This window comes from Coptis chinensis, chromosome 1, assembly GCF_015680905.1.
Source record: "Coptis chinensis isolate HL-2020 chromosome 1, ASM1568090v1, whole genome shotgun sequence".
Lineage (NCBI taxonomy): Eukaryota > Viridiplantae > Streptophyta > Magnoliopsida > Ranunculales > Ranunculaceae > Coptis > Coptis chinensis.
Window position 1 is genome coordinate 56,742,925 of NC_141456.1, and position 16,630 is coordinate 56,759,554.

The 16,630-nt window shown below is 38.7% G+C and overlaps 1 protein-coding gene and 1 long non-coding RNA gene across 2 annotated transcripts; both read right to left on the reverse strand.

Moving 5' to 3' along the window:
* Nucleotides 1-5,379: 5,379 nt before the first annotated feature.
* Nucleotides 5,380-6,479, reverse strand: LOC147524646 (uncharacterized). Its single transcript, XR_015220186.1, has 2 exons — nucleotides 6,075-6,479; nucleotides 5,380-5,976 (listed from the first exon to the last, which is right to left on the reverse strand). It is a non-coding gene; the product is annotated as an uncharacterized LOC147524646 (long non-coding RNA).
* A 1,603-nt stretch (nucleotides 6,480-8,082) lies between these two features.
* Nucleotides 8,083-16,315, reverse strand: LOC147524647 (uncharacterized). The gene is made up of 7 exons (XM_086603956.1): nucleotides 16,152-16,315; nucleotides 15,999-16,066; nucleotides 9,403-9,470; nucleotides 9,010-9,116; nucleotides 8,686-8,735; nucleotides 8,499-8,581; nucleotides 8,083-8,415 (listed from the first exon to the last, which is right to left on the reverse strand). Exons 1-7 carry the CDS (start codon nucleotides 16,213-16,215, stop codon nucleotides 8,301-8,303), a joined length of 555 nt encoding a protein of 184 aa, XP_086460082.1. The 5' UTR covers nucleotides 16,216-16,315; the 3' UTR covers nucleotides 8,083-8,300.
* Between the last annotated feature and the right edge of the window lie 315 nt (nucleotides 16,316-16,630).

Consider the following 16,630-nt stretch of genomic DNA (forward strand, 5'->3'; position numbering starts at 1 on the left):
CCTGACAGGGTGGTCGGCATCAAGGTCGGCAGAGGAGTTTGTGGATTCGCTTACGATTACACTGGAAAGTGTAGGCTTTCGGCGTTGCACATTTTGTTTTCTTGTGAAGCCTTTTCGTAGCGACTTCGCGACGGTTTTTCTTGGTGCGGGGAGTTTGTACTTTCGGAGTCTTTGGATGGTGATGCTTGCGTTCAAGCGATCCCAAACACTTTTGCCGTAGACCACGAATCATCTTCGAGAAGTTGACGCCTTGTTGTTTTTTTGATTGTTATTCTTGCTCTCCAATTGTCGGAGGCGACGATCCTACTTGAGTTGATGGATCGGATACACGAATACCCACTCTCGATCCGCAGATGGCCGAGGACCATTGGACTTGGAAAGTGAAATTCCAATGAAGGTGAATGAACAATGCGGCGTAAAAGGGATACTTTCACCGTTGTTTGTTTTTCGAGAAGCCATTGGCGTAACTTTTGTTTTGTGGTTGAGGGTAGAACACGAGGCGCCAAATATGTTTCAAAGAAGATTTGCCAAAACACACCGGTTGAGGGTTGGAAGTAATGTTTTTTGGAGATGGTGATTGGGGAAAGATGAGACTGGACTTCGGTTTTGAAGTTGCCTACGTACCCAAAGATATTGCTTGGGATCAAGTCTCGATTGCGTAGTTCTGGAAAAATGACTAAGGTTGGATTTTATAGGTAGCATTGGTGATAGTTACTTCCTCGTTCTCCAATATTCCAATCGTGGGATGAAGTTGGAGAACTGGCGGGAGAACTGTCCAATCATGGGATGAAGTTGGAGAGCTGGCGGGACAACTGTCAGCTCGTGGGATGAAGTTGGAGAACTGGCGGGACATCTGTCAGCTCGTGGAATGAAGTTGGAGAACTGGCGGGAGAACTGTCAGCTCGTGGGATGAAGTTGGAGAACTGGCGGGACATCTGTCAGCTCGTGGGATGAAGTTGGAGAACTGGCGGGGACATCTGTCAGCTCGTGGGATGAAGTCGAGCTGGCGGGACATCTGTCATTTCGTAGGATGAAGTTGAGAACCGGGCGGGAGAACTGTCATTTCGTGGGATGAAGTCGAGAGGCTGGCGGGAGAACTGTCAGTTCGTGGGATGAAGTTGGAGAACTGGCGGGACATCTGTCATCTCGTGGATTGAAGTTGGAGAACTGGTGGGAGAACTGACAGCTCGTGGGATGAAGTTGGAGAACTGGCGGGAGAACTGTCAGCTCGTGGAATATAGGCTTTGAGCATGGGCTTTTTCATAGATAAGCTCTGAGCATGGGCTCTGAGCGTGGGCTTGTTTATAGTTGGGCTCTGAGCGTGGGCTTGTTTATAGTTAAGTTCTGAGCATGGGCTCTGAGCGTGGGCTTGTTTATAGTTGGGCTCTGAGCGTAGGCTTGTTTATAGTTGGGCTCTGAGCGTGGGCTTGTTTATAGTTGGGCTCTGAGCGTGGGTTTGTTTATAGTTTGGCTCTGAGCATGGGCTTGTATTGAGTTGGGCTTATATTGGGCCACATTTGTGGGGGCCGGAACAGGTATCTTTTTGTTATGTTCAACAGCTCAATTTCGCAAGGCCCAGTTCAAGTTTCGCCAGGCCCATTTTCGGGTTGCACTTCCGAGTCAAGGTGATTTGATGAAATCTACCTAAGTCCGGATCATTATAATACTTGGGATGTCCGGACTTGACAAATTTCGATTCCTTGTGCTTAGCTCCTCATATCCTAGGTTCGGCCTAATATACAAGGTTCAGGGCATGGTGATGACAAGTCTGGCTTTCACGAAGTTTAGTTCCGGAATGTAATCCCAAGAAGTCCGGATCTTTGTGAAACATGGGTCGGATTGATCTGACCAAGTCCGGGTCATCACAATATATTGCATGTTCGATTTCACCAAGTTCCTCATGTCCAAGTCCGGATCATCACAAGGCATGGCAGGACCGGTTTTCAGCAAGTTTGGCTTAATATACAAGGTTTGGGGCATGGTCATGGTAGGTTCGAATTTACAATTCCTTGTACTGAAGTAATGCGAAATTTTACCGATACATTCCACAAAGAAAGTCGAGGCATAAGAAGTCACGTACATTTTTACCGGGCCTTTTTCCTTAAGGGTTTGATTCACAACCCATGAATAAAAAAGGGGGGCATCTGTGTGTGCATATTTTAGCAAATAGATATGCAACACGTGGCAGCATCTTCTTAAGGCTCGGATATGGTCTTGGTGTGGGTAGAAAGTACCAGAACATACCTCAAGTCCAAATCCTCTTACTTCCTAGGTTCGGAAGTGAGACAAAAAGAGGAGGTTCATGGGCTTTGGAACTAGTTGGAGTAGTAGGTTTGTATAACCAACTCCTAACTATGAACTCCAAATCCGGAACTCAACTACTAGGTTCGGAGCAAGTTCGTGGGCTTTGGAACTAGTTGGAGTAGTAGGCTCGTATAACCAACTCCTAACTATGAACTCCAAATCCGGAACTCAACTACTAGGCTCGGAACTCTAACTACTACTCCGAACCTAAACATGTTTTTCTGTTGTTTAAGTCAATAAAGGGGACCTATTTGACTTGGGAAACATGAGGCTTCTAGAAGAGTCAAGATGAGACTTAACAAGAGACGGTCTCCTAGTTAAATACTAATTGGGAAACCTCATCTATTCTTATAAATAGAATAGTTGAACTACGCTTTGAGTTTTATTCCTATTTCACAGGATACGTAGGCAACCATTAAAGAACGTGGTTCAACTCATCATCTTCTACATCTCTTCTTCTTCTTGATCTAATACTTTTCATTATTCTTTGATCATCAACAAAATATTTGTGTTTCTATATTAGGAAAAATCATCACACATAGTCCAAAATAAATTGATTTGGACGGGCAATATTGGTTGTATACCTAGCCCCTAGTTCGTGCTGTAGACAGCCTGACAATGAACAAACTGTGCAAGGTATATACTCTAATTATGTAGGAATTAATCTGTGTTGCGTGGAGTGCCAAGTTGACATATTTGTGTGTTTCTCCTTTATGAGAAAATCATAGGTCACATGTACAATCTATATGTTGAACTTTTAAATCCATATATAAAACCTATTGAAAGTTATCTCTTCCTAAGACTATGTTGCCATGTTGCAGCTGGCATCTAAATATATTAGTTCAAAAGAAAGATAAAAGAGATAGAAAAGCCTTGTAAAAATGGTGAATTAAAAACGAGTGAACTTAATATGATTTGAGAATGCTTAGATAGTTTTCGGTTTTGAATTGCCGATTCATTGATTCAACAGATTGCTTCCCTCTGATTTTTTACTTTAATTGATGCTGAAGTTGAATGAAATTTTGGTAGTTTTTTAACCATGCTGCAGGAGCTTGAGTAGAACGAGTGAAGAACGCATTATTCTCAAGAACTTCGACCCACTGATGGCGCCACTATAAAGTTTCATTTTGTGCAGAACCTTATGATTCTGAGAAAAATGGGGGAAATTGGATGGAAATGTGGTATTGACTGAGCTCGGGTATGTGCGAGCTGCCTACGTATCCAGTTTTTTGGTGAACATACTGGAATCAAGTCAGACGTAGTTCATGTTTGAATTGGACTTTCTGGTGTGAGATGGAGAGTGGAGAAGATCCTGTCTAGAGCAAGTCTAGGGAGGATTGAGCATGGAGCATGGGGTGTGTAGAACCTAGAGCATATGAATGGCTTTCTCTCTGATGGATAATGGAGATGGAGGGTTGAGGGAGTGAAGGAGACCAGCAATGTGTTGAAAGAGAAGAGACTTTTTCCCATTGTCGAGTTTCCGCTTTCTAAACTAGAATGATAATTTCTGGTGGTAGTGGTTATAATTGAAATAGACATCAGATCACTAACACATAACAATTTGTAACCATAATGTTACAAAAACTGAAAAAATGTATATTGCAAAAGAAAGAAGGAACGGTTAGGTATAAAGAAACTATAAAAATCAAAGCTAGAACCCTAGAGATTGTGATTCCACTTGAATATCCATGGAAGCCTTAGTCTTGTGAGAAATGTAATCGATTTCACAGTACCGATCAATATGGTGTAAGAACTACTAGGGTGTGGACAAGAAAACAAAATGGGCAATGTAACCAAAATGGTGCTGGAGCAACCACTGAAGGGACCACTCATATGGAAATAGAGAGTGATGTAATTGTGCAGCAAGGAGGTGACCAGGTATCTGAAGGAGCAGTTGAACCTCTTGCCATATCATAGTGGTTGCTACGAGCTCACTTACAAAACAAGTATTGACCATCAGAGAAGCAGATATTGAGGGAAACTTAAATAAATCAGAGGGGAGAATGTGTGAACACATGTAGAACCCCTCGTCATTGCTACCAGAGGTGGTGCCAGAAACCCTCAAACTGCAAGCCCTGGATCAGACAGGGAAGTAACATTGATAAAGATAAAGGAGTGACCAATTCTTTTATGCTCTTGAACTCTAGTGAAACCTATTTAGAGGATGAGTCACATGCTAACATGCTCACAATTGAAGGAGTGGCAAGTGTAGATGAGAGTCATCAACATAGAGTTTTACCGATTAGCCAACTGTCGAGTCGTAGTAGAGAACGAAATATGTATGAAGAGTTAGCTGTTGGATATGAAGAGTTGAGGACGAAAATGATGATCCCTTAGGCTAAGTCCAATGGTGCATCACCCTCTATCTCCATTCCACACAAAAATAGTGTTTTGAGGATGGGGAGTCAATTTTGGTGTCCAATAGTTTGGACCATTCTACGCCACTTCGACCGGCGCAGAATTAAAAAAAAAATGCATTCCACGCCACTTCAAGTGGCGCCGTTTGGGATTTTACAAACCACACCACTTCAAATAGCGCGGTATGAAATTGAAAAATGCATTCCACGCCACTTCAAGTGGCGCCGTTTAGGTTTTTACAAACCACTCTATTTCAAGTGGCGTGGAATGCACTCTCTATATATGGAGAGTTAAATAGAGATGAAGGGCAAAAACCACCGCCACTCCCTCCACTTTTGAAGGAATGGAAAGCCATTGCACCCAGCCTCAGAGAAGGAAACTGAGTTCTTTAGGAATAAAGTAGCACTTGCATCTTTGCGTAGGAGCTCATCAAAATATGTATCGCCTTTTGAAGATCAAAATCAATAGACTACTGTGAAACAAAAAAAAAACAAAATGATTCCAGAGTGTTCTTCAGGAGAAATAGAGCCTGCAATGATAAAGAAGGTAAAATCGCTAACAAAAAAACAAAAAAATGAGATCAATATAAAAGGTGGTCTGCCTTACACCCAGCTTAAATTATTTTTATTTTTTTTAAACAAAAAAAAAGGAAGGAATTAATGAACGGTTCCTAAAAGGTTAAAATTGATGATACTGAGATCTAAGAGCAACATTATGTAACCAAAACATGACAACAGTATTTCATATACATATAGCTCCATAACACAGAGAAACCAGACGTCCCTAAAATGATCTGGTCCCAATTTCAAAACACAAATTATCAAAAAAACACAAAGTGCATTTAACTGTGAGTGAATCGAAAAACTGCTTCAGCACCACACACAAATTAGAAGTAAAAGGGAAATTCTAAACTTCAATACCACACAACATTACAAAATCAGATATCACTTAGTACACCCAATTACATACACGCATATAAATGATTTATTTCCAACATCTCGAATTCTACAGATGTTTCCACCCAGGGGGGTGTCCAGCAGCAAGGTGAGTTGTAGTTGCTGTTGTAGCTGGGAGTTTTGAACCTGCCGTTGTGGTATGGTGTCCTTGAAGCCCATGTCCCTATGTATGATGACCTTTTGCGGCGTCCTGATGGCCATGACCGCGCATGATGCGGTTGTGCCTGGCATCGAGTTTTTCGGCTTTGTGCTCAGCTTTGGCTTGGTGTAGCTCCATTTTGGCTTCAGCTTCTTTTGCTTTCCGTCGCTCCGTGACTAACTTCTTCTCCTCTTTAGTCCTAGCAGTTACTTTCTCAGTCTGCATACATTTTTCACATCAAAGTAATCACTAATCAGTAGACCAATACTTGTAAATAAAAAACATCAGAACTTGTATTTAATAAAAATCAAACTAACCTTCTCATCAACTTTGGCTTTGGAAATTTTGGCACGTTCTTTAATAGAACTTACAACGTTGCGAAACTTCTCTTTGACAGAATGCATTCTCTTCTGAAAATTGTTTAAATAACCAAATTATAGACAAGTAGTAGAATAGAGAGGAGTTGATGAACTTAATTCTACTGATGAGGGATGAGCTTTTATTATATATAGGACTTGGATATCGTGATCATCTTTATTCTAAGACCACCAGATCGTGGAACAAAATTAACCATGTCGACAACCACGCGTCACTAATGCAGGCACGCAGCTAATATGATAATTCACTTCATGACACGTAGTGTAGCAGATAACGTTTCGTACTAGATTACAGGTATGATGTACTTATTGTCATGTCGTTTGTGTTATTGTAACGGAACAACCGTGTTTGTCGACACCAGTAATCATACAATATACGCAAAACGTTTGCGTAGCTTGTCAACATTCTGTCTTCAGCCACGTGTCATTCCTTAATTCACCACCAAAACTATGTGTGAAAAGAGACGAGTTTTTCACGTTGTTGAGTTTATGATTACTGAACTGTTCAACTCTGGTGGTAGTGGGTTGGAATTTGGAAATAGACATTAACTTGTAACAATATATAATAACATAAATAAAGATTGTCTAAAAAAACGAATAAATTGAAATGATCTGGTCCCAATTCTAAAACATAAAGTGCATTTGAGTGCGATTGAATCGAAAAACTGCTTCAGCATATACAAATCAGTCAAACTTTAAATTACACAACATTTCAACATCTGACATCACATAGTACACCCAATGACCCAAGTACATCCACATATATACACATTATTATTTCCGACATCTCACACTCTACATATATTTCGACCCAGGGGTGTGTCCAGCAGCAGGGTAAGTTGTAGCTGGGAGCGAACGTTGAACCTGCGGTTGTGGTATGGTGTCCGTGAAGCTCATGTGCCTGTGTGATGACCATATGTGGTGTCGTGATTGCCAGACATCATGTGTGTATGCTTGCCGTGGAGTTGCTCGGCTTTGTCTTGGTGTAGCTCCATCTTGGCTTCAGCTTCTTTAGCTTTTCTTCGTTCCTCGGCTATCTCCTTCTCCTCTTTAGTCCTAGCCGTTGCTTTCTCAGCCTGCATGTATTTTTCACAAGTAATTAATAGACCAGTAGTATTTGTACATATAAAACATCAATACTTGAATTTAAGGATTAAAATAACCTTCTCTTCAACTTTGGCTTTGTAAATTTTGGCATGTTCTTGAGCAGAACTTGCAACGTTGCTAACTTTCTCTTTGACAGGATGCATTTCTCTTCTGAAAATTGTTTGAATCACCACAGTATGGACAAGTAGAATGTATAGGTTTGAGTTGATTATCGTGATCATCTTCATTTCTAAGATCACCAACAGATCAAGCACGCGTCACTCATGCAGCTAAGTATGACAATTCACTTTATGACACGTAGTGTAGCAGATAATGTCTGATACTCTAGATCACAGGTATGATGGAATTATTGTCGTTGTGCTAGTGTGAGTGTATCAGTGTAACCCGTACGTGTTCAGGTTCAATGTTGCACTATCTTACAAATGTCTCACTCGTTCACTGAGGTTCCCAAAATAACCCAAAACCCAACCACTGACCACCAATTGGAAGCATCATTCAGTCATTCTTACCCATTTAAAAAAACTTGAAACTCCTGCAGTGAACGAAGATGTACCAGTGTACTTTAAGCTTACTTAGCTTAATTGATAGTTTGTAAACCATCATGGCAGATGCATTGGCAGCTAGCATTCCCAATAGTTGGTTCATTGAAAATTTGAAATTGTACCTAGCTCATTAGATTATATTAGAAAATGCTATAGGCAAAGTCGCAAAGAGTATGTAACCGGCTCTCTATCTTCAATGAAAGGAGGTGAGGGACCACTCCAACCCTGCTTGCTTATCAATCAACCAAAAAGGGAAAAAAGAATACTGATGGTTGATGCAATATTTAATGCCCCAAAAATGTAATATAAAGCCAATTTTCCATTGATCGAAGACTAACTCACATCACGAGCTCTATCCCTGAACCGTCACCATAGACTACACTACAATTTATTTCCGGAGAAATATAAGGTTTGGTTATGATACAAATGATGACTCGCCTCATAACTCTTTAAACATGCTACAAAATTGGGATAAATGCATCCTTTACACTCAATCAGTACACTACATAGAAATCCTTTAGTGGGGTTTAGGTACATGCCCATCAACAGCGAAGTTACGCGTAGCAGCTGGCAATGCTAAGCGAATTCCATCGAGTTCAGGCTTTGCAATTACTTGACATCCCAGCCTAGACCTGAAACAAACAAAATACTGTTAAAACTGAATTTTAGTAAATTAGAAAAACGTACAATAACAACTTGAGATAGAGAGACGAACGTTTCTGTAAGACCAAAAGCGAGATCCAGCATGTCGTTCTCCTCATCATTCGGTTCTTCTAGTCTATTATAATAGTCGCCATCCTAGACAAAAGATTCAGTAGTCAGCATTAAAATAACCATGTCTTGCACGTTAGAATAGCACAAAGAACCCAAAACATATAGTCTTGTAGCGTTAAGTTGCATACCCTTACAATCACATGACACGTTGAACACGCCAATGAGCCTTCACACGCTCCTGCAATAAGATAAAAGAAGGGAGAGTAAGAAGTAAGACTTGATCAGGGTGAGAAGTTGAATTTCAAGTGATAACATAGACCAGTTCACTGATGATGCTAAATACACAGTTAAAATCTTTATGAGGATACTCGTCCTGATATCATGCTAGTTCCAATCTTCTAAAAAAACTATTTGGCATGTAATTTTGCAAATTTGAATTGATCAAGAAAGCTAGAGTAAAAGTTCACGACTAGAACAAAAAACATGATCATAAAGTATGCCCAGACACTTGCCTTCTAGTTCTATCTCATTTTCATGTGCAGCTTCCAACATTGACATTCCAACAGGAACTTCGATATTTTTTTCCTCTCCATCCTTGTCCATAAATGTTACAGATATCCTACTCAGTCATAGAAACATAAAAAAAGGTGCATATCAGGATAACACCATTGAACCAGATAAGAAACATATTTGGGTGTGTGACTGTTATCATACATAATTCATGGGGTCATCAAAGTGGTAAAACAATGGCATGTTCCCAGATCAAGCCTAATATGTCAGAACCATGGATTTGGAGGATTTGCACTATTAACGTAAGTCTGGAGCCCAGGGAGTCACATTTTAACATGTACTATTCTCAGCGCATTATGGTGTTTATAGCTTTACCAGAAAGAGTAATGACTTACATCACTTTTTGTTGATTCCCTTCTCCATGAGCAATATCACAGGCAGATGTGGAAAAGGCATGCGATTTCTGAAGAATGAAATAGTACAACACTTTTGAGTTTCTTCTTCTTGTTACTGTCTTAAAGAATAAATCAAAGAAGAAAATTGACAAGTGTAGACGTGTAGTGAAGGTTAGAAGAGAACTCAAAGGTGCAGCCGACTAGCAAAGTTGGTAAAATCTTTGGGTGATGATACCAGAGGTCTGGGGCTCGAACCCCGCCAGCATCAAAGAGTTACTGATCTCATTTAAAACAGGCTTGCCAATCAAAAAAAAAAAGCTATCATGGCTACTGTCTATGATACTCGTACACGCTTTTACCCATGGTCCTGAGACAATATTAATATCAGAAAGAGTAACAGTTCTAGATATTTTCGAGATACTTACTACCCTTCCTGTTTCGTCACTTCTTGTCATAATTACAACTTTTCTTTTAATGAGGAGCACCCAAACATCTAAAATCAGATTCCACTCCAGAAGTTGCATTGCATGCACCAGTGGAGAATAACACCTTTTTTGCCAAAGATAGAATGCATACAGTCCTTCGTCTATGACGAAAAACTTCTGGTGGTTACAAAAGAGGAAAATACTGGGAAATCTCTTCCCCCCCCCCCCTCTTTCTCTCTCCCGCATCTCCTAAAACAGCAAAGGCCAAGTGCAAGTGTGAAGGCCAAACAGATAGTAAAGCTTGCAATGACACCAACTGAACAAAACGGAAATAACTCTAGGTCATAAATAAACAGGCATGATCAAATGAGTTTCCCTTATGCATAAAAGGAGGACAAGGTCTCTTATAGAGTTCCCGTTTTCCTTTTCAAAGGGCAGTCATTAGTGGGAATCGCCAACACAATAAACAAGATGAAAATAAAATAAAATAAAAATGGACACAACCTTGGGACAAACGCCAAGGCCAAAAGGGAAGAGGGAAGAGAAATGAGGGGTATAAATATCGCATGGACACTTAAAAAAAAAACATCCATGTTAGAAACTTTTTGATTTAATATTATTGTAAATGTCGTGTCATGGTCATATATAAGTCCTTGATGTAGCAGAGGTGAGGAATAAAATACTATAATGTAACAGAATCGGAAAGAGACAAAGCCTTCGTCTCATTCTATATCCTCTCTAATAAGAAGGTTGCATAGCCTTTTTAAAAGTCAAATTCAACTCCCAACTTTTTCAACAGCTGCTAAAAAGTCACACCTCAACAATAATTCATAAACGGTTTGAAGTTCTAATCTTATATAAAAGACAATATAGGAAAATCCGCAGAGCTAGAGTGACCTCCAGCACTAAACCCGTTTTTCCTCTTACCCTGAATGAAAAAGGTTGTCTAACCTCCTCCATACTCTCCCTCAAACAGCCTTTTCAATACCCCACCAAAGAAGGGAACAAATAGAGCGAGCATCTGCTCCCATGCATCAGTGCAATTACTTGTCGGCAACCAATTGCCAAAGTCAGGTCCCTTCACAATATGAATAATTTCATAAACCCAGGACCCCCATCGAGTTTAACAACCACACCATATCCTATTAAAAAATGGGAGATTGTGATCCACCTTGATTTCTCCCCATAAAAAGGTCTGAAACATAATATAAAGGAGACAAGCCAAGGAGTTTATGGTAAAGACAACCTCCGTCCCCCCTCCTTTTTAAGAAGTTGACAAAATTTTCACCCAGCCAACTTCGTATCAAACCTCTCCAACAATACATACATACAGATTAGGGTGTAAACGGGTACTTATTGAATCGAATACAATACACACACATCCAAATCAGATAAAAATACTTAACATAGAAATTTGAAACCAAACTGGAAAGAACACTACAAAAGATATCAGAAGTTGAAATCCGAGAGGTAATATCAGATCCGTCCGATTAGCTCAAACAAACTTAACAACATCGCATACCAGCTTGAGAGATTAGATAACTATCCAATATATAAGCCTTTCTTTGGTTGTTTAATGACAAGTTGCTATCAACTTAACACAATATCTTCATATATTGATCAAAACATTTTGTTAAGCATATCTAACCGATTCATATATTGATCAAAACATTTTGTTAAGCATATCTAATCGAATACTATTGAAGCAAATATTCAGGATCCTAATCCAAGAAATTTTCCAATTTAAGTTAGATATCAGCCTGAGTTCAATGTCCGAAAATTTTCAAATGGACTCCTAATTTCGTCCCCTAGTAAAGGTTTTCACAAATAGTGTGCGCACAAGGAATAACCCAGATAGGAAGGGAATGACGCTTAACATCGCTTAGGACCCCAAGCCATAAAAGAAATTGTTTTCCATACTAAGCGCCTCAGTTTTTGGTATTTTTTTGTCATATCATCTTAAAACTCAATACAGCCATTGAAAACACCGAAAGACCTCTGAGTCTCTGACATACCTTAATAAGCTCTCTTTGAATCCAAATGTCTCATTCACAAACTGAAGATTGCATAACAATTTGAGGCATAAGAAGGTACCCTAGTCGTTGGACAACGAAGGATCGTGCCAAGGGCTTTCACCACAATGATGAAGAGTGTTAAAACTCCAATTTTTTTTTACTAAAGCAAGGTAATATTTACATTAGAGCACCTATCTATTTTAGAGGTTACTTACCCACCATCCTAGCTGAGTAATGGGTGCTAATCGGTAAAATAATGAGCAATAAATTATGATATAAAACCAAACATAGAAACAAGCTCCCAATACTCTCACTACTCCCCCAACTCCCCCAATATCTAAACAGTGCTTCTCAAACCAAAATATACATGGTGTCTATCAGGAATTCAGGATTGAGAAAAATGCAACTTGATCGAGGGAGTCAATCAAAATCATTTAAAATTAGATAAAGTCGAAATTAATAATAATAATAATAATAAATAAATAGATATGTAAGTAAATAAAAATCACAACTTTGATGCATAAATCCAAACTCATTAACAGCCAAATTATTTGTGGGATACGAACCCTTACTATGACTTGGGATTTCCTGGAAACCAAGAATCCACACATAATGGAAATTAATATACCCCTGCCAAACACTGAATCACTCGACCTATAAGTAAACACTCGCTTAAAATTTAACAAAAGAACAAACCAGATTAAAGACTCTGGAGTCAGAATGGATGACATGGTCCAAGACTCCGTGTGTGTGTGACACGGTAAATGAATGCCCAAATTCTTCTGAGGCAGGAGCATGAAAGAATATTTAATTGCTTCTAATTACATTATTAGTAGTCTTATGAAATTAGTAGAATTTCCTATTTGTTTTAGATCTAGAGTAATTAGCAAGGTTTCTATTTTGAGTTCAAGTAGAATTAGGAATATGGTATATTATATGAAGGCATCTAGGCCTTCATTGTTAGATGGTTTTTTATTGAATATCATTTTAAAGAGAATTGTTCTTCTTGTTGAAAGTTTAAACCCTAATTTTAGGTGTTTTTTTCATTAAACTTAATTGATGTTTATCGATTGTTGAAGCTTTCGCCAACAAGTTACCTCATCATCTATAATGAGACAAAACTTGACAACAAGATTTGTTACAATCAAACAACTAGAGATCAAGAGAATCAGGCCAAACAGAGAGCAAGTTTCTCCAGACTCCCAACAGAAAATTGTACCACATAATTGTTCCTCCAAAACCCATCAAAATTCTGTAATTGACCTTCAAGAGAACCAATGACTATTTTCATGTTAAACAGATACGATGGTTTCAGAGACCTAAGGTTCAATTTTGTGAAACTCCAAGATATTTGGATTAAAATAAGGTATATTTACATCAAAATGTTTTTCTATAAATAGAAAAGGTAAGTTACCCACAATGTTAGTTGAGCAATATGGGACTACTTTATAAACATAGAACAAGAACTGACTCCTAAGACTTTCACTACTATCCTCTAAACAAAGAGAAGCAATTAACGGTGTCCCCCAATTTAAAAATCTACAGCTCTTAACTACCACCTGATAAGTTGATGCAGCGTGTGGTGGAGAAACTATTGCTTTTCTATCGAATCAGTTGAACGTAATAACAACGTTGCCTAAAACTTGACGAACTTCCTTCGAATTAATTGAAATTCACAAAGAACTTATTTGAAAATCGAAAGACATCCAAGATTTGTTGATCCTACTAATATAATACCAAGATATGGGGAGATAAATAAGAGAAAACACTTCTCTAAACAATTTTCACTAATCAATAAGCAAATTTCGTGTTACAACTTAGAGTCACATTTATAGGCTTCCAAACACTTCAAATTGGAAATAGAAACATCAAGAAAAATCATAAATTAATACTACTACCTAAAAGGACTTAAAACTACTTAAAATACTTCAAAAACAGCTTTGGAAACTTCTAAAAACACCCTAGAATCCTAAATAACGAAAATACATAAAATAAGTAATTTCTAAGATCACATATGGGCTGAAACTTTGGAATTCCATCAATCTCATTGATCTGGACTTGCATCATAAGCTATTGAACAGGACTAGAAAAACAATGGGCTAGAGATACACACATTATCTAGCATCCCAAAATAACACAAAAGCTAATTATTCTAATGTGTTACTTATGAAACTAACATGGCCTAGTATTTAGTGAGATCCACCTCCCAATATATTCTAAGATAAGTTTCCTCCTACCATTAAATAAATTCATTTGCAAACTCCCCTTCCAAACTAAAAACCCTTTGTTAAGGCATTAGGGATCCACAAGGATAACCTCGATAGGCTATGAGAAGGCTTGCTACATAACTTTGTGAGCAATAAAAACCAGAGTAAAGGGTCTATAATCACCTATATTCATCAATCCTTGCACCTACATACACTCTAGTCGCTGACCTTGTGTAGTTACCAACATGTGAAAAAGAAACAGGGAACCCAAAGGTAGCAGCTGCTAAAAAAAGAGAAGTGATAAAGAGTACAATGCAAAGGATCAGAAACAGATGCAGCGACAATCTTGATTGGTAAAAAAGCTTGAATGTGTTTAGGAGCTTGATGTAGTTTAGAGAAGACAACTTTGTGTTTGGCCTGGATCCTACAATGATGATGTGTGTATCAGTGTGGTGCCAGAAACTAATCTAATGGGGGAGGGGAGACACATAGCATAGCTCTCTACTGCTCTACTGGAGGAAATGTGGGAAGAAGAAGCCTTTGAAAGTGAATGGCCTCCATCAACCTTGCTTCCACTGTGAAGAGAATTTGTACTCAGAGCGCAATAAGCCAAACACTACTTTTACAATGCTCAAAGCCTCTAACAAGCTAATATGAGAACCTTATCCAATGACATGTATATTACTGTTTCGACTCGTATGAGAGACCTTATCAACCACCCACCCCCAGTTTGTCACATTATAACAAATTACAAATGTATTTTCACAGCTTCCCCTACATCCTCCCTATGAAGCATGGACACCGACATAGACGCAGAAGTGGACAACGCAGCGGCACGATCATATCCTAAAACAGCAGGACACAGACGCAGCAAGGGTGCGGACATTAAATAATGTTTTAAAATTTATTATATAATGATGTAACATTAGATTTCAAGTCATATCATAAACACAGGAACAATAAAAAGAGTCATAAAGACATCTCACGTAACTATATAAGTCATGTCAGACGTGTTCAAACCACCCTACCACGTGGGGCACACACGTGTCCAAGCCGCGTCCGCATCCAACATGTGTCCAAGCAATGACACAGTGGAATATTATAGGTGTCTGTGCTTTGGAGCATCCTCCTGATAATCTCCCTGGATCATGTCCTGAGGAACCTGTTCGGAAACATTAGTCCCCGCTGCCAATACCCGTCCAGATTATCGGTAACCATGAAAACTTTAACCTCTTCGAATTACCTCTTGAGCCAAAAAACTACTTTGGTTAAATTGGAGTAAAAACTGACAATCTCCCAACAGGTGCCTTCCTCCTCCAACATACCTTCTAATGTTAGACCAAAGCATTTCTTTTGCATCTTCCATTTACAATGGTAGATATAGATTTATATTTTGATTCCATTCCTTGAACGACCTAACGTTTAGCCTATTCGCCTTTGATATCTACTTACGTAAATGAAACACGCTAGCTCCCTTTTGATAGACCATCGTCTCCTATCCCAATGATCGAAGGCAAGTCTATGATCAGTTTATTAACAAAGGTTCTTTATGAGAATAATCAAATGGACCCTCCAATCCTTTTTCCTCACTTTTGTACTATCTCAGCACGTGCTCAAATTTTTCTCTTGTATAGTCATTTTTTTATTTTATTTTAGATTGTTTGAGAAAATGCATAAATGTCTCTCAACTAGATTATTTCTGTTTTGTCTTTTCTTTATTGTTATCTTCTTCTTCTTTGTTCCAGCTTTTGAGGTAACTTCAAAAGCGTATAAATTACATTAGTTCATGCAAAGAGTAAAAATGTAAAACAGACAACGTCCAATGCTAAACAAGGATTACAAAACCAACGATCTTTCTAGAAAACAATGACATAGCATGTACCAAACAAAACAAAGCAATCAATAGTTTCATAATGAGCATGTGAGAGATGGAAAAACAGAAGCCTAACCAGAGATTGTAAATGTTGAGTATAAGGTCCTTGCATATATCCTCTTCTTCTTATAGTAGTATACTGACCTGCAAAACAGATCTTATAGAACTCAAATCATACTTCCTTGCATGATAAAAAATTTTTAAAAAAAAGTAAATCATTTTATTGTACCTCTTGTAAGCTCCTTTACTATAGAAGACCCAACTTGTGCGAGTTTGGATTTTGCCATATTCATCCTGATGAGTCGAATTTCAGTGTTGTTTCTCGAAACAAAAAATTATACTGTTTTTAGTTTTCAGTGTTGTCCATTTTCAAATCCGGGCCGGGCCAAATGTATAAGCCCTTACCCGTACATTTATCTTGTTGAATAGCTGATAGGCTAGACCGCTAGGGGGTGTTCATGGTCCGGTTTCTATATAAACAGCAAACCAAGCCATCTTGTCGGTTTTCCCATTTTCAAAATCAAAACCAAACCGTTATTAAGTAGAACCCCATATAAAACCGAACCAACTTAATGGTTTGATTCTGATTTTGTTATTTGGTTAGGGCCATCCATTGGGCTTGTTGTCAAGTTCCATATAGGGTTGTCAATGGATTTCGATAATCAGATAACCGATCCGAACCAAACCGATACAAAATGGTTTTGGTAA